This window comes from Molossus molossus, unplaced genomic scaffold (assembly GCF_014108415.1).
Source record: "Molossus molossus isolate mMolMol1 unplaced genomic scaffold, mMolMol1.p scaffold_m16_p_13, whole genome shotgun sequence".
In the NCBI taxonomy this organism is placed as follows: domain Eukaryota; kingdom Metazoa; phylum Chordata; class Mammalia; order Chiroptera; family Molossidae; genus Molossus; species Molossus molossus.
In genome coordinates, this window is record NW_023425348.1 from 83,367,445 (window position 1) to 83,386,801 (window position 19,357).

General features: G+C 42.1%; 1 protein-coding gene across 1 annotated transcript in view; it reads right to left on the reverse strand.

The window, feature by feature from the left end:
* NUP160 (nucleoporin 160) overlaps positions 1 to 9,613 on the reverse strand; it is a 46,979-nt gene extending 37,366 nt beyond the window's left edge. The window contains exons 1-8 of the mRNA XM_036260229.1: positions 9,294 to 9,613; positions 8,909 to 9,020; positions 3,694 to 3,904; positions 3,162 to 3,384; positions 2,516 to 2,594; positions 1,891 to 2,005; positions 1,000 to 1,158; positions 215 to 292 (exon numbers count right to left, since the gene is read on the reverse strand). Coding sequence (XP_036116122.1) covers positions 215 to 292; positions 1,000 to 1,158; positions 1,891 to 2,005; positions 2,516 to 2,594; positions 3,162 to 3,384; positions 3,694 to 3,904; positions 8,909 to 9,020; positions 9,294 to 9,393 — 1,077 coding nt within the window. The 5' untranslated portion in view covers positions 9,394 to 9,613. The remainder of the gene's footprint in view (positions 1 to 214; positions 293 to 999; positions 1,159 to 1,890; positions 2,006 to 2,515; positions 2,595 to 3,161; positions 3,385 to 3,693; positions 3,905 to 8,908; positions 9,021 to 9,293) is intronic.
* Between the last annotated feature and the right edge of the window lie 9,744 nt (positions 9,614 to 19,357).

The following is a 19,357-nucleotide window of genomic DNA, read 5'->3' on the forward strand; positions in this document are numbered from 1 at the left end:
GGTTTATAATGACTTAAATTTGTATCAGTAGGAGAGGTAAAAGCATAAAAACAAAAGATAGTACCACATGAACTTGGTGAAACCCAAATGACATTTTACTTGCATACATTATGATATATTCCATTTTAAGATTTCAGTCCCATTATAATATAGTTGAGTTAGCCAATACTTTTTTCCTGTATTTGTGTGACATGCAAAGGGTGATCCAACCTACCTGGGAAGTGAACAGGGAGGAAATGTGATCTAGACTGTAGTGGTTATTCTCAGCGCTCACCAGTTGGAAAATGCAGAACTGTTAAAACATAAGTTGATAATTTATTACTTGAAATAATCAACACACTACTTTTCTAAACAAGAGTTATTAGTATTCAGAAACCAATTTTTAAAAAAGTATGGTCAAATACACAATAACACTTATCATCTTAACTGTTTTTTTTTTTTTTTTTAAATCCTCACCTGAGGATATGATTTTATTGATTTTTAGAGAAAGGATAATATGTAAAGAGTGAGCTCAGAGTAAGCACAATTCAAGTGTTATTAATGTACATAAAGGGCCTGGTACTGTGCCAAATACATAATACCCAACAAATAGATGTTTACTATTATGATTATACTATGGCATTGTATCCTACATACCTCATGCACATACAACAGCTAGTGCTTAGAGGAGCAAAATAATTTCTAAAATCTAACTTCCCCCCAACCACTTATGAACACTTATATCCCTTCCATGACTCCATTTTTTCCACCCAGGCTTCCAAATTTGCTCTTTCTTATTTGGTGTTGGGTAACTTTTCCTTTCATATTCCTTTATACTCTCTACTTTCATCCTGACTTCTCCTGCATGATCTTTTCATTCACACATGAGCACAGAACCCACCATCTCGGAGGAAACAGCATGAGACATCTAGGCTGATGTGAAGACTGAAACAGATTCGATGAGTTCACAGCCACTTCCCCACATACAGAATAACTTGATACATGTCATGTGTTTCATACCTGTCCTCGTTTTGGTGCATGCATGTAAATCGCCAGATAGAGTCCCATGGAAGGGGAATAAGCAAGTCGTAATTTGTGTCCAGTCCCAACAGTGAGCCGAAGGTCTTTTTTCACTGGGACATACTCCAGCATGTTGGCTACCATCAGGCACATTTGGTCCTGCCCAAGATAAGAGTTAATAAGTGGTATCAAAGAATATTTAGGTTAGAAAACATGTCCCTTCCCCTTTAAAGGATATGTACCATTACATGTAGCATTCTCCCTAGTTTATGTGTTGAAGGACACTATAGGTTTCTTTTTGAGGGCTAAGATAAAATTGTCTCTTAGTCTGATAGATAAAATTATCAGCTGTTTTGTGAATCTTGGAAACTATTTTACCAGTTGCATTTCAAAAGCATATTTGTTCCTCTTAAGGGCAAGATATACTCTGTATTATTATTTCAATTTTTCTGTAGGATTCGTAATTTTTAAAATTTATACGAAAACTTAGGCCCTGGCTGGGTGGCTCAGTTGGCTGGAGTGTCATCCAGTACACCAAAAGGTTGTGGGTTCGATTCCCGGTCAGGGCACACACCTAAGTTGTGGGTTCAATCCCCAGTGGGGTGTGTACAGGAGGCAACTGATTGAAGTTTCTCTCTCACATCAATGTTTCTCTCTCTCTCCCCACCCAACCCCTCTCTAAAAAAATCAATAAACATATCCTCAGGTGAAGATAAAAAAAACACCTTAGGGGAGAAATGTATGAAAAATGAAATAAAATGAAACTGAGTCTGGAATGGCCTATAATTTTCAAACTAAGTGATCTGATCATCTAAGAGAAGCGGCAAGATGTACTTCAATTCTACAATTCACAATCTTTTAGCTCACTATAACTAAAAATGTAGCATTTACCTTGTAAGACCACATGCGTAGTTTATGATCCTGGCACAGAGCAAAGATGAAGGCATCATTTTCGACACAATGAACAGCAAGACTGAGGGGACGATCTGAAGTTCCCTGATCACCTCTAAAAATGCGAGGCCAAGTTTTACTATTGCAAATCATCTGATTGTTATAAATTGCAATTTAAGAGATAATGTACAATGTTAATCAACAGGAGCAAGAGTTCATATGTTGGTGTAAGATCACTATATTTTCCCTTTGATTTATAACCAATTACTATGATACATTTTAAAAGGCTCTACATAATAGTGGAATACTGTTCTAACCATCAAAAACTTTCTGTTTCTAATATTGCATACAATTGGATTTGGTAAGTCAGGGCAGAGCACTGAACTGGGTATTGAGAGGATCTATACAGGAAGTCAGTTTCTACTGTCAAGGTGTCCAATCCCAGATGAAGTGGGCCCTGGAGTGTGGCTCTTCTCAGATGGAATGTGATGTTGGGCATACTCTTCCCCTTTTCAGTATAATTTTTATCTGCCTTGGAGTAAGAATGGAAACACTAACAGGAGCCTAATAGTGCAAAAAGATTAAATTCTTAGGTCCTTTGATTGACCTGCCAGACACCACTCACCTGATAGCTGTTGGCATCCAGCCTACAAGCAATCGCTGCATTACTGAACTCTGTTTCAGTTCCACAACTGACACCATTCCTACAAGATTGAAAACAGACCAATGATATATCCAAGCCACTTCCTGATGATACTTAGTGACACTCAACGTTGAGAAGGATGCCACAAACCAGTTCTTTATAACAGGTGATAGGCTAACACATTTCTATCTAGGGAAATCTTAGGATGTCCTTTCCATGTATATTACACCTAAAATCTTTTGAATCATCATTGGATCACTAAAAACAGCATTTTTAGATTCCTAGGGAAAACGTTTGCCATTTATAAATAGTAACGCATACTGCTCAGAAGGCAGACAACTAGTCAACTCATCTCTACTAGGGGCCTTAGAATAAGCTGCCTTATAGTTATCTTTCCTCGTATTCCAACAAACTTTACAGTTCCTCATCCACTGTATAAAATCTTGCTCTTCTGGAAAAAAAAAACCAGTAAAGCATTAGGGGCTCACTAGGTAAGTGATCCTGAACGACCATTTCAGGGATAGTATGGAAGCAATTCCTGTTAGATGATGGGTTTGGATTCTAAGGTCTGTTTTAATGCCAACCTTCCTTGTTTAAAGTTAAATCCATGCTCAGTTCCCATTCTTACCAGGTATGTCGTAAGGAGGTAGTTTAAGAATAAAGATTCCCCCAGCAGCAGAAGGTAGAGCAAACAGGGCCTCCCCATCACTGCTAAGCCAGGCTGCCGAGGTGGTAGAATTAGGAGGAAGTCCAGGGACTGTTGGAATTAACTGATAGTTGCAAGGATCCCTAAAGTCAACTTTTCCAATGTCAGTGAATATTGATTGTATCTGACTTTCAACTACCAGTTCCTATGGAATAATTAAAAAGACAATCTGTTAAACCAGAATGAGCTTGAATTTTGCACAGTTCCTCTCAATTGCTACAACAGCTTTTAAAGTAAAACACTGTCGAGCTTAAAAAGAAAGCAATTCTTTTTAATAAAAACTATCTCTTCAACTTAAAATGTGTCTGATCGCTTTTAAACAGTAACTATCAAAGTATGCTTGGTGATGGCTAACAAGGAATCAAAATTTCCTTCAATTCTAAAGGATATTCCTCCAGCACAAAATCTGTGACAGCCAGAGGAATCTGGGAAATAAAGGACTTCACCAACTTACACTTCTATACATCCGGGAGGGGTGAGGTAAAAGCAACCTGTGTACTGTCTGATTGGTTAATATCAAGATTATCACATGATTCTGAGTCTCAGAGACATGAACCCCTCCGGGTAAGAGGCTGCAATTCTGGAATTTGAGGCGAACTGTGTTATTCAGCAGGTTTATGTCCAGTGACTCTTCCACCAGCTCCAGTGTATCTCCGGAGGTCTTCCTGTTTAAAAACCAAACAAACAAAATAAGTCACTTGTTTTAAAATTTTATGCTTATCTTTCTAACTGACTGTTGCACTAAAATATATGAAAATAATTTCCAAGTGAACTCTCCCAATTTGAAAATTTTGGACAAACAAATTCAGACCAATTTTTACATTCCAAACCACCATATTATATAGATTTACAAAACAATGTAATATAAAATCCAAATCTTATTATGACTCTATTAAATGGAGGTATTTCCAAATTTGATAGTCCATTTATTTAGAATATTCGATGCAATTAAATTTTGCTATAATGAAAATTCACCCCCACCCCATTACTTGTGGAGTAATGTGGCCTCCACATACGTAACTATAGCCTCAACTACACTGACTTAATAGACAGGTATTTCCCCTTCTGTTACTTCTTCCCACTAGGATGCAGGGCAGACCGTCAGAGGCAACTCTGCCATGTGGTAGTCCATCACCTCACCAACACATCCTTCGCCCAAGGGCAGGTTTCCTTACAGTCATTAAAGGCCAATCTCTGACTCTCTTAAGTATATCCTTCCTGCCTCCATCTCTCCTTCCAGAGCCTTCCATAAACACACCAGCACCCATTCTGGGGGCTCAACCAGTTATCACGTTTTCTCCATTCTCCTCTATGGCCACGCTTTCTCTGTTTCCTCACCTGCCTCATACTCTTCAACCTACCCTCTTCTTACCGAGGGCACCAGACCAATGTTCAGTCCTCTTACTTGACCTCTTCACAGCAATCCGCACACTTGACCATGCTGTCCTTCTTAAAAGTCTCTTCTCTTGACTTCCACAGCAACCTCTCCTGGTGTATTCCCATATCTCTGAGCATTCCCTCTCCTTTCCTTGACCTGACCTCCCCACCCTCCCATTAGTTCCTCAGACCTTGACCCTGGGTCATCTTCCCTGCTCACTGTACACATTCTCCAAAGCACATCTTATCCACTCACAAAGCTGTAAACACTACTGGAGGTCTGATGATTCCTCAGAGCTACTTGGCTCCTGGTAACTCATGATGTGTCATCAGCAAAATTTCTGGATCCTCAACCTCCTTTCTGAATAACTGCTTCACCTTCCTGTCTTCTGGTTAAAGTTGGGTTCTGGATCTTCCCAGAGGACATCATCTCCCAGAGCCCTCTCTAACGGCGGTAGCTTTCTCTACCATGCTCCTTATAGGGGGCCTCAGGGTAGGGCACAGATGTTCTGCTTGCCTACCATTGCCACTCCAGGCCACTGTACCTCCTTCCCTGCCCAACCACTCGGCACTATCGCTCATGCAGTCAGATACTACTTGCTACCCGGTTCATTGCAGACCTCTCTCATTTGTTGAAGACGAGCTCCTGGCTCACTCTCACTCCTCTTGTCACAATTCTAAATGATTTCATATCTGTGTGTTGTCTAATACCTCACTTTCTCAGTTTCTTCAGTTCCTCTCTAGTAGTTATCCTCGACTGCATATAAACATATTTTATATTCCCCCTGTACTCTTCCATTTAATTGCGCTACCATTTAATTTCTCTGCTTGCCTTAACAGCAATGCTTCTTGCGAGAGTTGCTTTACACCCACAATTCCCCTCCTCCCTTTCTCTACTGAACCCACTCCACTCGGACTTTTGCACCGCTATTGGAGAAGTTCCTAAAAAGGTCACCAATGACCCCCATGGTGCAAAGTCAGTTTTCATTTCTCTGACTTATATGCAGTATTTAACAGCTTTTCACTCTCCTCCTTGAAATATTTCCCTTAGCTTCTGGAACACCACTATCTTTTTGCCCAACTCTTACCTCACTAGCTACTCCTTCTTGGTCTTCCTAAATATTGGAGTGTCCTAGGGTTCAGTCCTCAGACCTCTTCTCTTCCCTCATCTACATAGTAGTTTTCAACTGGGGGCTCTTCTACACTACTTCCAACAACATACAGCAATACCAGGATTCTTTGCTTGTCACAAATGAATGTGTGTATGTGTATACCCGCACACACATGCGTGCACTATTGGTATGTAGTAGATAGAGGTCAGGGATGCTGCTCAACACCCTACAATCTACAGGAAAGCCCAACAACAAAGATTTACCTGCCTCTAAACGTCAACAGTGCAGAGGCTGAGAAACACTGATTTTCACCCTCATTCTCTAGGTGATCTCATTCAGCATAATAGCTTTAATTGCCATCGAATGCCAACAATTCCCAAATCTGTATCTTTACTCCAAGGTCTCCAATGAACTCCCAGCCTCTGCCCCAACACTTCCACTTGGATATCTAATAGGGATCTCAAACTAAACCTGTCCAAAACAGAATTTCTGGACCCAGCAAACTTGAAAAACAAAATCACAAAAACACGTGCTTCACTTGCACTGTTTTTCCAACTTAATTAATGGCACCTCTGTAATTTCCAGTTGTTCAAGTCAGAAATCTGGAGATCACCCTTGAGTCTTCTCTTTCGGTATGCCCTATATCTGTTACAACAGTAAATTCTAACAAATTCACTTTCAAAACACACCCACAATCAGAACATTTCTCACTGCTGCCAGTACCACCTGATCTAAGCCTCCATCATCTCTTGCCAGGACTGTGGCACCTGCCTCCCAAATGGTCTCCCTGATCCCACTTTTTCCATACTACACTCTGTTTTCAACCTATAGCCACAGTAATCCTTTAAAGACGCAACGTAGATCATGCCACTCCTTCTCTTAAAACCCTCAAACAAGGCCAGTGTAGCTTAGTGGATTGAGTGTGGTCCCATGGACTGAGAGGTCTCGGCTAGATTCCTGGTCAGGGCACATGTTGGGGTTGCAGGCTCCATTCCCAGTAGGGGGTGTGCAGGAGGCAGTTGATTGATGTCTCTCTCTCACATCGATGTTTCTATCTCTCTCTTCCTTTCTCTCTCTCTCTCAAAAAAAATCAATAAAAACATATTTAAAACCAAACAAAATCCTCTAATGGCTTCTTCCTATATCACTCAGAGTAAAAGTCAAAGCCTTAAAATAACCGACAAAGCCCTGATGTGGCCCTCGGCTACTTTTCTTATTACTCTACCCATTGTTCATTCAGTTACAGACTCATGCCTCTTGTCATTCTCTGAACATAACATACAAGGTCCTGTCTCAAGGTTCTTAGCACTTTAATTTTCTTGGGAGGCTCTACCTGAAATTCTCATTCCCCAGACATTCTTTTTTTTTTTTTTAATCCTCACCCAAGGACATTTTTCCATTTTTTGTTCAGATAGAGTGGGAGGGAGAGAGAGGAAGAGAGAGAGAGAGAGAGAGAGAGAGAGAAACATCAACGTGAAAAGGACACATGGAATGGCTGCCTCCCACACGACCCCAACCGGGGCCAGGGACAAACCACAACCAAAGTGTGTGCGCTTGACTGGAATCGAACCCTCAACTCATTGGTCCGCAGGCTGATGCTTAATCACTGAGCCAAACCAGCTAGGGCTCTTTCTCTTTTTCTAGCCACTTCTACAATTGTGTCACCAGCATCTCTTACTTGGGCCACCATAAAAGCAAATTGTTCATTTCTTTTACAGTCATCCAACCCAAATCCATTTTTCACAAAGTAGATGAATTTGTTTTTAAATGCAATTTTGATGTTAGTAACCCTTTAAAATCCTTCAATGATTACTCAGTGTATTTAAGATAAAATTCAAAATCCTTAAAAAGGACCTGAGGGTTCTTCATAATGAGGCCTTCCTACCTCCCCCAATCTCAGCATCTCTTACATCACTTTCTCTCATTGCATTTAAGCCACAGTCAGTTCCTCAAGTTCGTTACACCTCATGGACTTTGCATATGATGATCCCACTCACTCTCCCCAACCCCTTGCCTGGCTAACCATTCATCCTTTAGATCTCAGGTTAAATGTGGCTTTCTTAAATTAGGCCATCTTAGCTCCTCAAAAAACATTTGGTCCTCCCATTAGCCTCCCATAGTCTCTATACTTTCCCTCTGAAGCAAGTATAAAAAATTTGTATTTATATACCTATGCTGTGGTCAATGGTTTAATGTCCTTTTCCTTCTTAAAAGGGCTCCATGAAGTGTGAGTGCACATCTAACACTACTACATCTTGCCCTGATGCAAATGATAGTGGGGTTTTTTTTTAATTAAAAAAAAAAAAAAATCCTCACTTGATATATTTTCCCCCCATTTATCTTCAAATAAAGTGTGTGTGTGTGTGTGAGAGAGAGAGAGACACACACACACACACATCGATGTGGATCCATTGGTTGCCTCCAGCATGACCCTGTCCAGGGGACCAAACCACTATGATGATGTGTGCCCTTGACCAGAATGAACCCGCGACTCTATGGTCCACGGGCCAACGCTCTAACCACTAAGCAAAACCGGCCAGAGCCAAATGGTGGTGGTTTTTATTCATCACTTCATCCCTAGCATATCGAGCACAGTGCCTGACATGCAGAAGCTCAAACATGTTTGTAGAATAAAGGAAGCTGCAAAGCACTATACAAATAAAATGGGTTTATTTTTATTGTTTTGTTTTTATCCTCACCCGAGGACATTTTCCCATTTTTTTCGTTCAGGTAGAGTGGGAGGGAGAGAGAGGAAGAGAGAGAAACATCTACGTGAAAGAAACACATCGAGTGGCTGCCACCGACCAGGGCCGGGGACAAACTGCAACCGACATACGCGCCCTTAGCGGGAACCGAACCCGGGTCTCTCAGGACCGCAGGTCGACGCTCTAACCGCTGAGCCAAACCAGCCAGGGCAAAATGGGTTTATTTTTAAAACTTGTCTTTGGGGCTCTATCCCCCTAGGCTACATTTCCTTTCCTTTTACTGCTGCCCCGAGAGGACACATCTCCTAGGACTCTGGTGTCCTTAATTTTCTCCTGATTTACATATAATTAGAAAACAGTCTTTCTCTTTTCCTGTCGGTTACAGCTTTGGAGAATGACACAATGCCAACAGCCACGAAAATTCAGACGCCAACAACCCGACCTCCCAGGGGGGTGTGGCGAACCTAGTACCTACCAATGAATGAACCTGTTTCTGGTGACGGATAACAACTTGCCACTTTCCACATAGTAGAAGCCTCCCGCGCTCTCACTGTATTTCACGGTTCCGGCCAAGGCGTTTGCAGTCCCTGCAAAAGGAGAGAGATCAGCCTGCACACATGGTTTTCTGGGGATGACAGGGACGGAGGGCGCCGAGAAAGCAGAGGGTGACACACTGACGATCCATACAAAGAGAAGGGGAAGAAGAGAAGGAAGAAGTAGGATACTAAAGAAGCAGCTCTGATTCCAGGGCTATAGCCATGTGGACTTAGGAGGATGAACTGGGGAGCAGAGATTCAGGAACCCATGAAAAGAACCCGAGGGGAAGGTTCGGACAGGGCCCTTTTGGGCTGCTTCCGTACCAACACAACAAACTGTGAATTCCCGAAAGTGCCTCGGCCTTTCGCGCTCAGCACCGCTGAGCTCCACGAAGCTCCGTTCCAGGGCTCCCGCCGCCGCCATCTTCCCGCCGCTGCCGCGAAGCCCGACGGGACCCCGCAGGCCCGGCGTCTGTCGTCACTTCCGGGGGCGGGGCGGACGGAGGCGCGCCCAGGTGAAGAAGCCGGGGGAAGAGCAGGGCGGCTCCGACCCTACCTTGAGGGGCTCCCACCGCGTTGGTTGGAGGGAAGGGTGGGCTGGGAAGAAGGCGAGAGAACGGGGAAGGGGAGCCGACTATGCCTGCTGAGCCTCCGCGTGGCCGGTCTGAACGTCTCCGGGGGGCGGCGCCCTTTTCCTGGCGGCCTCGGTGCGGGGGGCGGGGTCGGATTTGTTTCCATTTTCAAAAAGCAGGCGCGGGCGGCGGGACTGAACTCCCGAGGGGCGGGGTTCTGGGATTGAGGTTCTGATATCTCCCTGCATCTGGGTGCCCCTCTGTGAATCTCCACCCGGCCCCCTTTTCTTCACCCTTCTCTGACACGGGGTCAGGGGAGGAGGGGCCTCTTGTGTTGGAATTTTCTCCCCAAAGACTGTATTCTGTATAATGACATATAATAGATTCAATAAAACACTGATGCTGCAGCCTGCTGAGATTACCTAAATGCTGCTCACATGTATGCGTGGAAGGAATTTGCCTTTCTTCCGTTGTGATCTGAAGCTGTGGAAGATGCCGGGGCTTTACCTGTATCTAGGGTAGCGTAGATGCTCAATATTGAGGAATACACTGATTTTTTTTGGTGATATTTTGTTTAGATAGAGTGGGAGAGAGAAACGTCTATGTGAAAGAGACATGGAGTGGTCGCCACCCTCACAACCCAACCAGGGCCGGGGACAAACTGCAACCGAGGTCCGTGCCCTTAGGAGGCACGTCTCTCTGGACCCCAGGCCAACGCTCTAACCGCTGAGCCAAACCGGCCAGGGCAGGAATACACTGATTTTGAGGGGGAAAGGTTTTTCCCTCCTTGGTGGAAAACGTTTGTTAAGCACTTATGTTTATTTCTTGTTAGCACTTATGTTTATTTCTTGTTCTTACCAGTGACCATGGCCCTTCTTGGTCTTTCTGTGTTTCATTCATCCTTCTGTGACCTACTCTTTTCTCTCTTTGCAGCTGACTGTAGGACGCCAACTCCAGCAATGCAGTTCCTTCATTCTGCATACAGTCCATGGTTCTTACTGTGCCTCAGTTCCTTGATGTTTTCTTCTTGCTCTGCTTAAATTTTATTAAAATACTCCCTTGCCGAACCCTCTGTATGGGAGAGCATAATTGCCAATGATACATCAGATAAGGGGTTAATTTCCAAAATATATAGAGTGCTCATACAACTCAACAAAAGGAAGACAAAGAACCCAATTAAAAAATGGGCAGAGGAGCTAAATAGACACCTCTCCAAACAGGACATATAAATGGCTAAGAAACGTGAAGAAATGCTCAATGTCACTAGTCATCAGAGAGATGCAAATTAAAACAGCAATGAGGTATCACCTCACACCTATCGGAATGGCCGCCACCAACAAATCATCAAACAAGTGTTGGCGAGGGTGTGGAGAAAAGGGGATTCTAGTACACTGCTGGTGGGAATGCAGACTGGTGCAGCCACTATGGGAAACACTGTGGTGTTACCTCAAAAAATTAAAAATTGAATTGTCATTTAATCCAGTGATCCCACTTCTAGGAATATACCTTAAGAAGCCTGAAACACCAATGAGAAAGAATAGATGTACCCCCATGTTCATAGCAGCACTATTTACAATAGCTAAGATCTGGAAACAGCCCAAGTGTCCATCAGTAGACAAATGGATAAAAAAGCTGTGGTACATACATACAATGGAGTACTATGCAGCTGTAAGAAAGAAAGATCTCTTATTCTTTGAGACGACATGGAGGGACCTGGAGAGTATTATCCTAAGCAAAACAAGCCAAGCAGAGAAAGACAAATATGGTGTGATCTCACTAATTTGTGGAATATAATGAACATAACAGTCTGAGGAACAGGGTAGACCCAGGGACATGGAAGTAGGGTACAGACTGACAACCCTCAGAAGAGGGGGTGGGGGTGAGGGAAGAGATAAATCACAAAACTTATATGCATGAACACATAACCAATGGACATGGACAACAAAGCTGGGGACGGGGTGAGGGGGATGGGGAGGAGAGTGTCAATGGAGAAAAAGAAGAAACATCTATAACAAAAATTAATTAAATAAATTCAATGAAAAATAAAAATAAAATACTCCCTTGCCAAGCTCTGTTCATCATTCTTTGGTAAAAACTACAACTGTGATTAAATTCAAATTTGCAGCCGTACAAGCCTGCAGAAAATATACAGTCATACTGAAGTGCTTTCCTCTACCTCCGTCATGACTCTGATCCTTGAATGGACCCTACTACTGCCTAGAAAACACATTGTTATTTCCTTTGTCCACTTACTATCCTATATGAGTATTTCATAGCTCCTCTAACTTGCAACACAGCTCCTTTAACCTTGCCCTCGTGCTCCCTCTCAGCTTGCATCTGCACTTAGAAAATTGATGCATCTATACCCGCATACTTTGCCTTCCCTTCCTGTTACTATAAATTGAGCTGCCCCAGAGTTTACAGGACAAACTTGCTACTTTTTCCCTAGATCATTTGCCCAACCACATCATTTCATCAATTTTCTCCTCTCTCCTACACCTTCAGTTTCCCTCCTTTTTACTGAATTTTCTCTAAGGACACAAACATGCTGTTACTTCTCCCCACCATAAAAGCCCTCATTTGATCTTCACTCTCTTCACCTACTATATATTAGGTCAGAGCTCTTCCCTACCTTTACAGCAAAATTCAAGAGCATTCTATCTCATTTTTCTCTTATTCTCTCTTAAATCCACATTTATCAGGCTTTTTTCAAGGTCACCAATGACATCCATGTTACTATATCTAATATTGAACACTCATTCCTAAACTTATGTGATTACCTGCAGTATTTGATCAATTGATTGCTCTTTCCTCCTGGAAACATTTTTTCACTTGTTTTCCAGGACATCACACTCTTGATTTCCTTCTATTTCACTGACGGTTCCTTTTCAGACTCCTTTGCCAGTTGTATCTCTTTTCCCCAACCTCTTAATGTTGGAGTGCCCCCGAGCTCACTTCTTGGTCCTGCCTATACATACTCCCTTGAGGATCTTATGCAATCTTCTGGTGTTAAATTCTAGATAATTCCAAAATGTGTATCTCCAGTCCAAACCTTTAGTCTGAACTCCAGGCTTATTCATCTACCTCCCTATATTAATATGTCTAAAACTGAAGTCTGTATATATCCAAAGCTGCAGTCCTGATCTCTCCCCCAACACTTATTTCTCCCATCTCAGTTAGTGGCATTCTTCTAATTGCTCAAGCTAAAATCCTTGGAGTCATTGTCGAGTCCTCTTTCTCTTTTACCTTATGTCACTCAGTCAGGAAATCCTACTACTCTACCTTCAAAATATATGGAAAATCAAACCACTTCTCACCTTCTCAGTGCCATCACCCTGGGTCTAAGCTACCAACAGTTCACCTGGATTATTGTAGTAGCCTCCTAAATTGCCTCCCTGCTTTCTATATTCTCCCTACTCCCCTCATGCCTCTACTTGACTGCACACTGTAAGAATCATGCCTGGCCCTGGCCAGTTTGGCTCAGGGGTTAGAGCGTTGGCCTGCGGTCCAGAGAGACCCAGGTTTGGTTCCCACTAAGGACATGTACCTCGGTTGCAGTTTGTCCCTGGCCCTGGTTGGTCGTGCGGGTGGCAGCCATTCGATGTGTCCCTTTCACATCAATGTTTCTCTCTCTCTCTCTCTCTCTCTCTCTCTCTCTCTCTCTCTCTCTCTCTCCCTCCCACTCTATCTGTACAAAAAATGGAAAAATGTCCTCGGGTGAGGATAAAAAAAAAAAAAAAAGAATCATGCCTGGCACAAAAGAGGCAGTCAGTAAATATTTGATGAATGAATGAATATCCCAGGTGAGAGTTGTTGAGGCCCTGAGTGGCATGGAGAAAACAAGAGTGAATTTGGAGAAATATCTAAGAGGTAAAATCAGTAGGATCTGGTGAGTGAGCATGAAAGTAAGAAGGAAGCCAAGACTAGGATATTTCCTGTTTTTCTCTTGACACCTGGGTGAATGGTAGATGCTGTTAACTAGGTGGTAACGAGTAGAGGAGCAGTAGAGCCGGGGAACAGAAGAAAGCTTGAGTTGTATTTCCTTGCAGGATCAATCAATATTGGTGGTAAAGGTTCTAATATTGCTAATGAAAATGCTGTATTATTGAAAAGTACTACCATTTAAAATATTTCTCCTGAATCAGGATTTCAAGCTCCTGAGAGTTTACTCAGATAATACGGAATAATCTCCCCATCTCTAGATCCTTGAACTTAGTAACATCTGCAGTATTCCTTTTGCTATGTAAGGTAACATACTCATAGGTTCCAAGAATCAGGACATGGACATCTTTCTTCTGGGGGCTTGGGGGGAGGGTAGTGCTTTTTTCTATCTACCATATTTATGATTTACTAAATATGTCACATTCTAATTTCATTCTCATAACATCCTTATAAGATAGTATTATTTCTGTAAGGTAAATAACCTTTATGAAGCACTTGTTAAAAATATAGTTTCCACCAGTTTTTACCACCTTAACCCAGAGTTCAACCTTAGCATTTTTCACTAATAAGGACAACCAGATATAAAGTACCTCCTGGTGTGATACAAAGTGAAGAATACAGCATCATCTATAAGGCATTTTAAAACAACTTTAAAGATCTTATTAATATACCATAAAATTCACCTCTCTAATGCATACAATTTAGTGATTTTTGTTTATTCATACAGTTGTGTAACCATCACCACAATCTAATTTTGAACATTTTTATCACACAAAAAGAAATCCCATATCTATTAACAGTCACTGCCCATCCTCCCCTTGCCCCAGCCAAAACTACTAATCTACTTTATGTTTGTATACATTTGCCTATATTAGACATTTCTTATAAATGGAATCATAAATATGTGACCATTTGTGACCTGTTTCTTTAACTTAGCATGATTTTTTTTTATAATCCTCACCTGAGGATATATTTTTTATTGATTTTAGAGAGAGAGGAAGGGATGGGGGAGAGAGAGAGATGAGAAAGAAACATCGATCAGTTGCCTCCCATACGTACCCTAACCAGAATTGGATCCGAAACCTGAGTATGTGCCCTGACCAGGGATTGAACCCTCGATCTTTTGGTTTACGGGATGATGCTCCTACCAACTGAGCTACACCAACTAGGGCAGTATAATGTTTTCAAGTTTCATCTATGCTGTAGCATGAATCAGTACTTTCTTCTTCTTCTTCTTCTTCTTCTTCTTCTTCTTCTTCTTCTTCTTCTTCTTCTTCTTCTTCTTCTTCTTTTTATGGATGAACAATAGTCCATTGTATGGATATAAAACAGTGTATTTATCCATTCATCAGTTGCTGAACATTTGAGTTGTTTCCACTTTTTGGCTATTATGAATAATACTGCTAATAACATGAAGAATTCTTACCAAAAATGTTTAATCCAGATTGTGGTAGGCAGAATAATGGCCCCAAAGATGTCTATATCCTAATCCCTGGAACTGTGAATATGTTACTTACACGGCAAAAGGAACTTTGTGCATGTGAGTAGGTTAGGATGGAGAGATGGAAAGATGAGACTGGATCATGCAGGTGGGCTTTGTCTAATTACATAGTCCTTGAAAGGAGAGAGCATTTCCCTGCTGAGGTCAGAAAGAGAGGGATGTGAGGACAGAAGGAAGGTCAGAGGTATGTGACATTGCTGGCATTTAAGATGAAGAAAGGGAGCCACGAGCAAAGAATGCGGACTGCTTCTAGAAGCTGGAAAAAGCACAGAAACAAATTCCTCCCTAAAGCCTCCAGAAAGGAATGGAACCATGTCAACACCTTGATTAGCCTGCGGATTTTTGCTTGTAGCTGAAGGGAGCTATCTTGCCTATGGTTATGCCCCTTGCACCCAAATGAGTGTTCAGTATGGAAAGTCTAATGGGTCTGCCCCCTACCCTTGATCTAGCATAACTCTGAAGGACCTTAGCTCCAGAGTGCTGTGTGGGATTGGGTGGGGCCTCAACTTCTTTTTCTACCCAATCCTGCCTCCCTTAGTCTTTTCGAGGTACAATTCCTGAAATCACTCTTCAATAAATCTCTTGCTTGCAGATCTTTGCCTCAGAGTCTGTTTCCTGAAGAATCCAACATGAGACACACACACATGACATCTTATTTAAGGATAGGCAGTCAGCTGGGAACCAGCAGGGAAAACGAATTTGGAAAGGGAAAGGGTTTAGGGGAGGATCTATTCTAAATTGCAAAATTGATGATGAAATATTGAAAAGAACATCAGCTGGGCTTTAGGAGACAGGTTCAAGTTCTAGCTCTGTCTCAACCGATCTCTTGTCATGGGCAAGCCACCCAACATCTCTGTGCCTCAGTTCTTAGAAGAGGGTGTTGAACGTGTCGATCTTCAAGCTCTCTTCTGGCAATGAAGCTCTAGGGTCTGTGGTTTAAAAGTCAGAGACAGGCAGCATCTTCACCTTCATCTCTCCTTAATTTCCAGGCTCTGAACTGAGCCCACCCAAGAAGCTCCCTAGGCCTGAGGGCAGGCATGTCCTCCCTGAGTCATGCAGATTTAATGTAGCCATATTTTTTTTAAAAAAAACTGTTTGTTAAATTAATGAGGGCATCTTACAGTTTCCTAGGAATCCAAGAATTACAATTTTTTGACAGTGAGTTGGCTCATTCTTCCTATCTTTAACATCCATTAGAGTTCTCAGAATTTAAAAGTTCTTGCCCTGGCCGGTTTTGCTCAGTGGTTATAGCGTCAACCTTTGGACTGAGGGATCCCACATTTAATTCCCAGTAAAGGGCATGTACCTGGGTTGCAGGTTCAATCCCTGGCTCTGTTCAGGTCATGTGGGAGGCAACCAATTGATGTGTCTCTCTCATATCAATGTTTTCTCTCTCTCTCTCTCTCTCTCTCTCTCTCTCTCTCTCTCTCTCTCTCTCCCTCTCCTTCTCTTCCACTCTATCTAAAAAATCAATGGAAAAATATCCTTGGGTGAAGATTAACAACAAAAAAGTTCCTAATAGGTGTTTGAAGGAATGACTAAATGAATGAATAAATGCACATTTGCATTCTTAGAAAACTCGAACACCTTTTGAACTGTTAATATTCTGGTTGGGCCCAGCCGGTGTGGCTCAGTTGTTGAGCATCGACCTATGTACCAAGAGGTCGCTGGTTGGATTATTTCTGGTTAGGGCACATGCTCAGGTTGTGGGCCTGGTCCCCAGTGGGGGGCATGCAGGAGATGGCCAATCCATGTTCTTGCTCATTGATGTTTCTCTCTCTCTCTTTCTCTCCCTTCCTCTTTCTCTAAAATCAATCAAGAAAAAAAAATTCTGGTTGGTACCATTGTAATATAAGTGGAATCCTATTGCCATCTAGTGGTTAGGTGGTAACTTCATTTAGAAACAAAATGTAGAATCTTACCAAGATCATTTTTTGTGCTGTAGGTTTTATTTACAGATACTTTCATAAGAAAGCTATTTGTTCTCACTTGACACTATATTCTGAGAATGTCTTGGTTTACCAGATCACCACTAAAGAGTATAAGTATACAGCATTGTAAACTGAACTTTATTTATTTGTTTTTCAGAAAGTTTATAATTAATTAATTTATTTTTGTTACAGATGTTTCTACCCTCCCCCCCACTGATTCCCCCTCCTCCTCCCTCCCTACCCTGTTCCCAGCTTTGTTGTCCATGTCCATTGTTCATGCATACATGCATATAAGTTCTGTGGTTTGTCTCTCCCCCACCACCCCCTCTTCTGGGGATTGTCAGTCTGCACCCCACTTCCACGTCTCTGGGACTATCCCATTCCTCAGACTGGTAAACTGAACTTTAAAGCAGATTTTTCTAAATGAACTTAATAGCTATTCCTTGAAAGATAAATTTGGTAGTTTAGATAAGAATGGGAAGTAATGATAAAGAAAGTTCAGCATATTATTTCCTTCAGAACTTCTCAGAGACATTAATATGATGTTGTGCTTTGTGAAGCTTGGAGAGAGGCTTATGCATGATGTGTTTTCCAGATTCTATGGGAAACTATTTTGGGAAACACTGCTTTATTGTCATTTTCACCATATGTTAAAAATATCTATAAGAGCACAGTGTTTTCCTGGCTGCAAAGACTTCTTTGACCTTCAGATACATGTTCTGGACACAGTGGATTCAAGGAGCATTGTAAGAAGTCAGTAATTGTGCCTTACGTTTATATGGATCCTAGTTTTTAGGTAATAAATTTTAAATTTAAATTAGTATTACTTCACATTGAACATTTTTTTTTGGTAATCTACTTTCCTTTGGGTTCTAGGGATGTGGTCTCCTTCCCCTTGCATAGTTACTTTCAATAACTGCTACTAGTGATTGCAGAAATGACTTAAGATTTCCTGCTTCTGTAGGTTTTCCACATTGTCTTTTTCCTATGTGTTCCTGTATTAACCATAATGACTAGATTTCAAATTCTTGACAGGAGCTTCATTTATTCTTCATTCTTTTTGTTGTTGTTGTTCATCTTCACCAGAGGATTTTTTTCCCCATTGATTTCTACAGAGTGGAAGGAAGAGAGGAGGAGGAGAGAGAGAAATGTTGATGTGGGAGAGACACATTGATTGGTTGCCTCCTGCACATGCCCTGACCAAGGCTGGGGATTGAACCTGCAACCTAAGAACACGCCCTTGACCAGAAATTGAACCTGCAACCCTCTGGCACTAGGGCTGGCACTCTAACTGTTGAGCCACAGCAGCCAGGGCTATTATTTCATTCTTTTTTTTTTTTAAATCCTCCCTCGAGGATTTTTTCTACTTATCTTTAGGTAGAGAGAGGGAGAGACAAGGAGAGAGAGAGGGAGACATTGTCATAAGAAGGACTCATCAACTGGTTGCCTCCCGCAGGACCCTGACCAGGGCCAGGGACGAATTGCAACCAAGGTACATGCCCTTGGCAGGAATCAAACCTGGGACTCATTGGTCTGCGGGCTGATGCTCTACTGCTGAGCCAAACTGGCCAGGGCTATTATTTCACACTTGATGGCACGCCTACCATGTGCCAGGCACTGGGGTTAGACAGCTCCCTCAGAACAGGAATTTATGCAGTCAGGGATCTTCTCCGTCCTGTTTTCTATTGTCTCTCTGGTTCCTAGCATGGTGACCAGCGCTGTTCATAAAATATTTGTGGACAGAATACAAACTCCACACTCTCTGCTTTTGAGGTCCTCCCAGTTTAATAGAGAGAGATAAAGGAGAAATACAGATAACAGTAAAATATGTTAATAAAAGAGATGTAGGAAAAGGAGAAAGAGCATTCCAGGGAAAAGTCTCGAAAGCATGGAGAGAACTGGGTCAGGAGTGGTTGAAAGGGTGGGGTCATCTTGTAGAGAGCTTTTCCTTCCTTGTCGAAGAGCTAGGATTAACTCAAAATCTTTCCTTATACCTCAGTGCTTAAAGTACTTAATAAATTCTTACCGTAGATTTGGTAAAAGAATTATATTTTATCTCAAATCAAACAAATAGCTAAAAATATTTTTGAAATGTTGATTTGACCTCAGTACGAAGAGTTTTAACGTGTGGGCCTTCGAGAACTTGCTGAAAGAAAGTAGACATCCCTGTAAGGCTGGAAACTCCTGGGGATGCCAGATGACACTGCAGATACTTAATAATTGCCCTCACCTGCTGTCTAGAATTTTAAAATTCTTCCCAGCAGAGCCCTAGGAGAAATTTAAAAAAAAAGCAAAACTGTGGCCTGGTCAGTGTGGCTCAGTGGTTGAGTGTCGACTCATGCACCAAGAGGTCCGGGCCAGGGCACATGCCCAGGTTGTGGGCCCAATCCCTCTCTCTCTCCTTTCCTCTCTATAAAATCAATACAGAAAATTTTTTTTGTT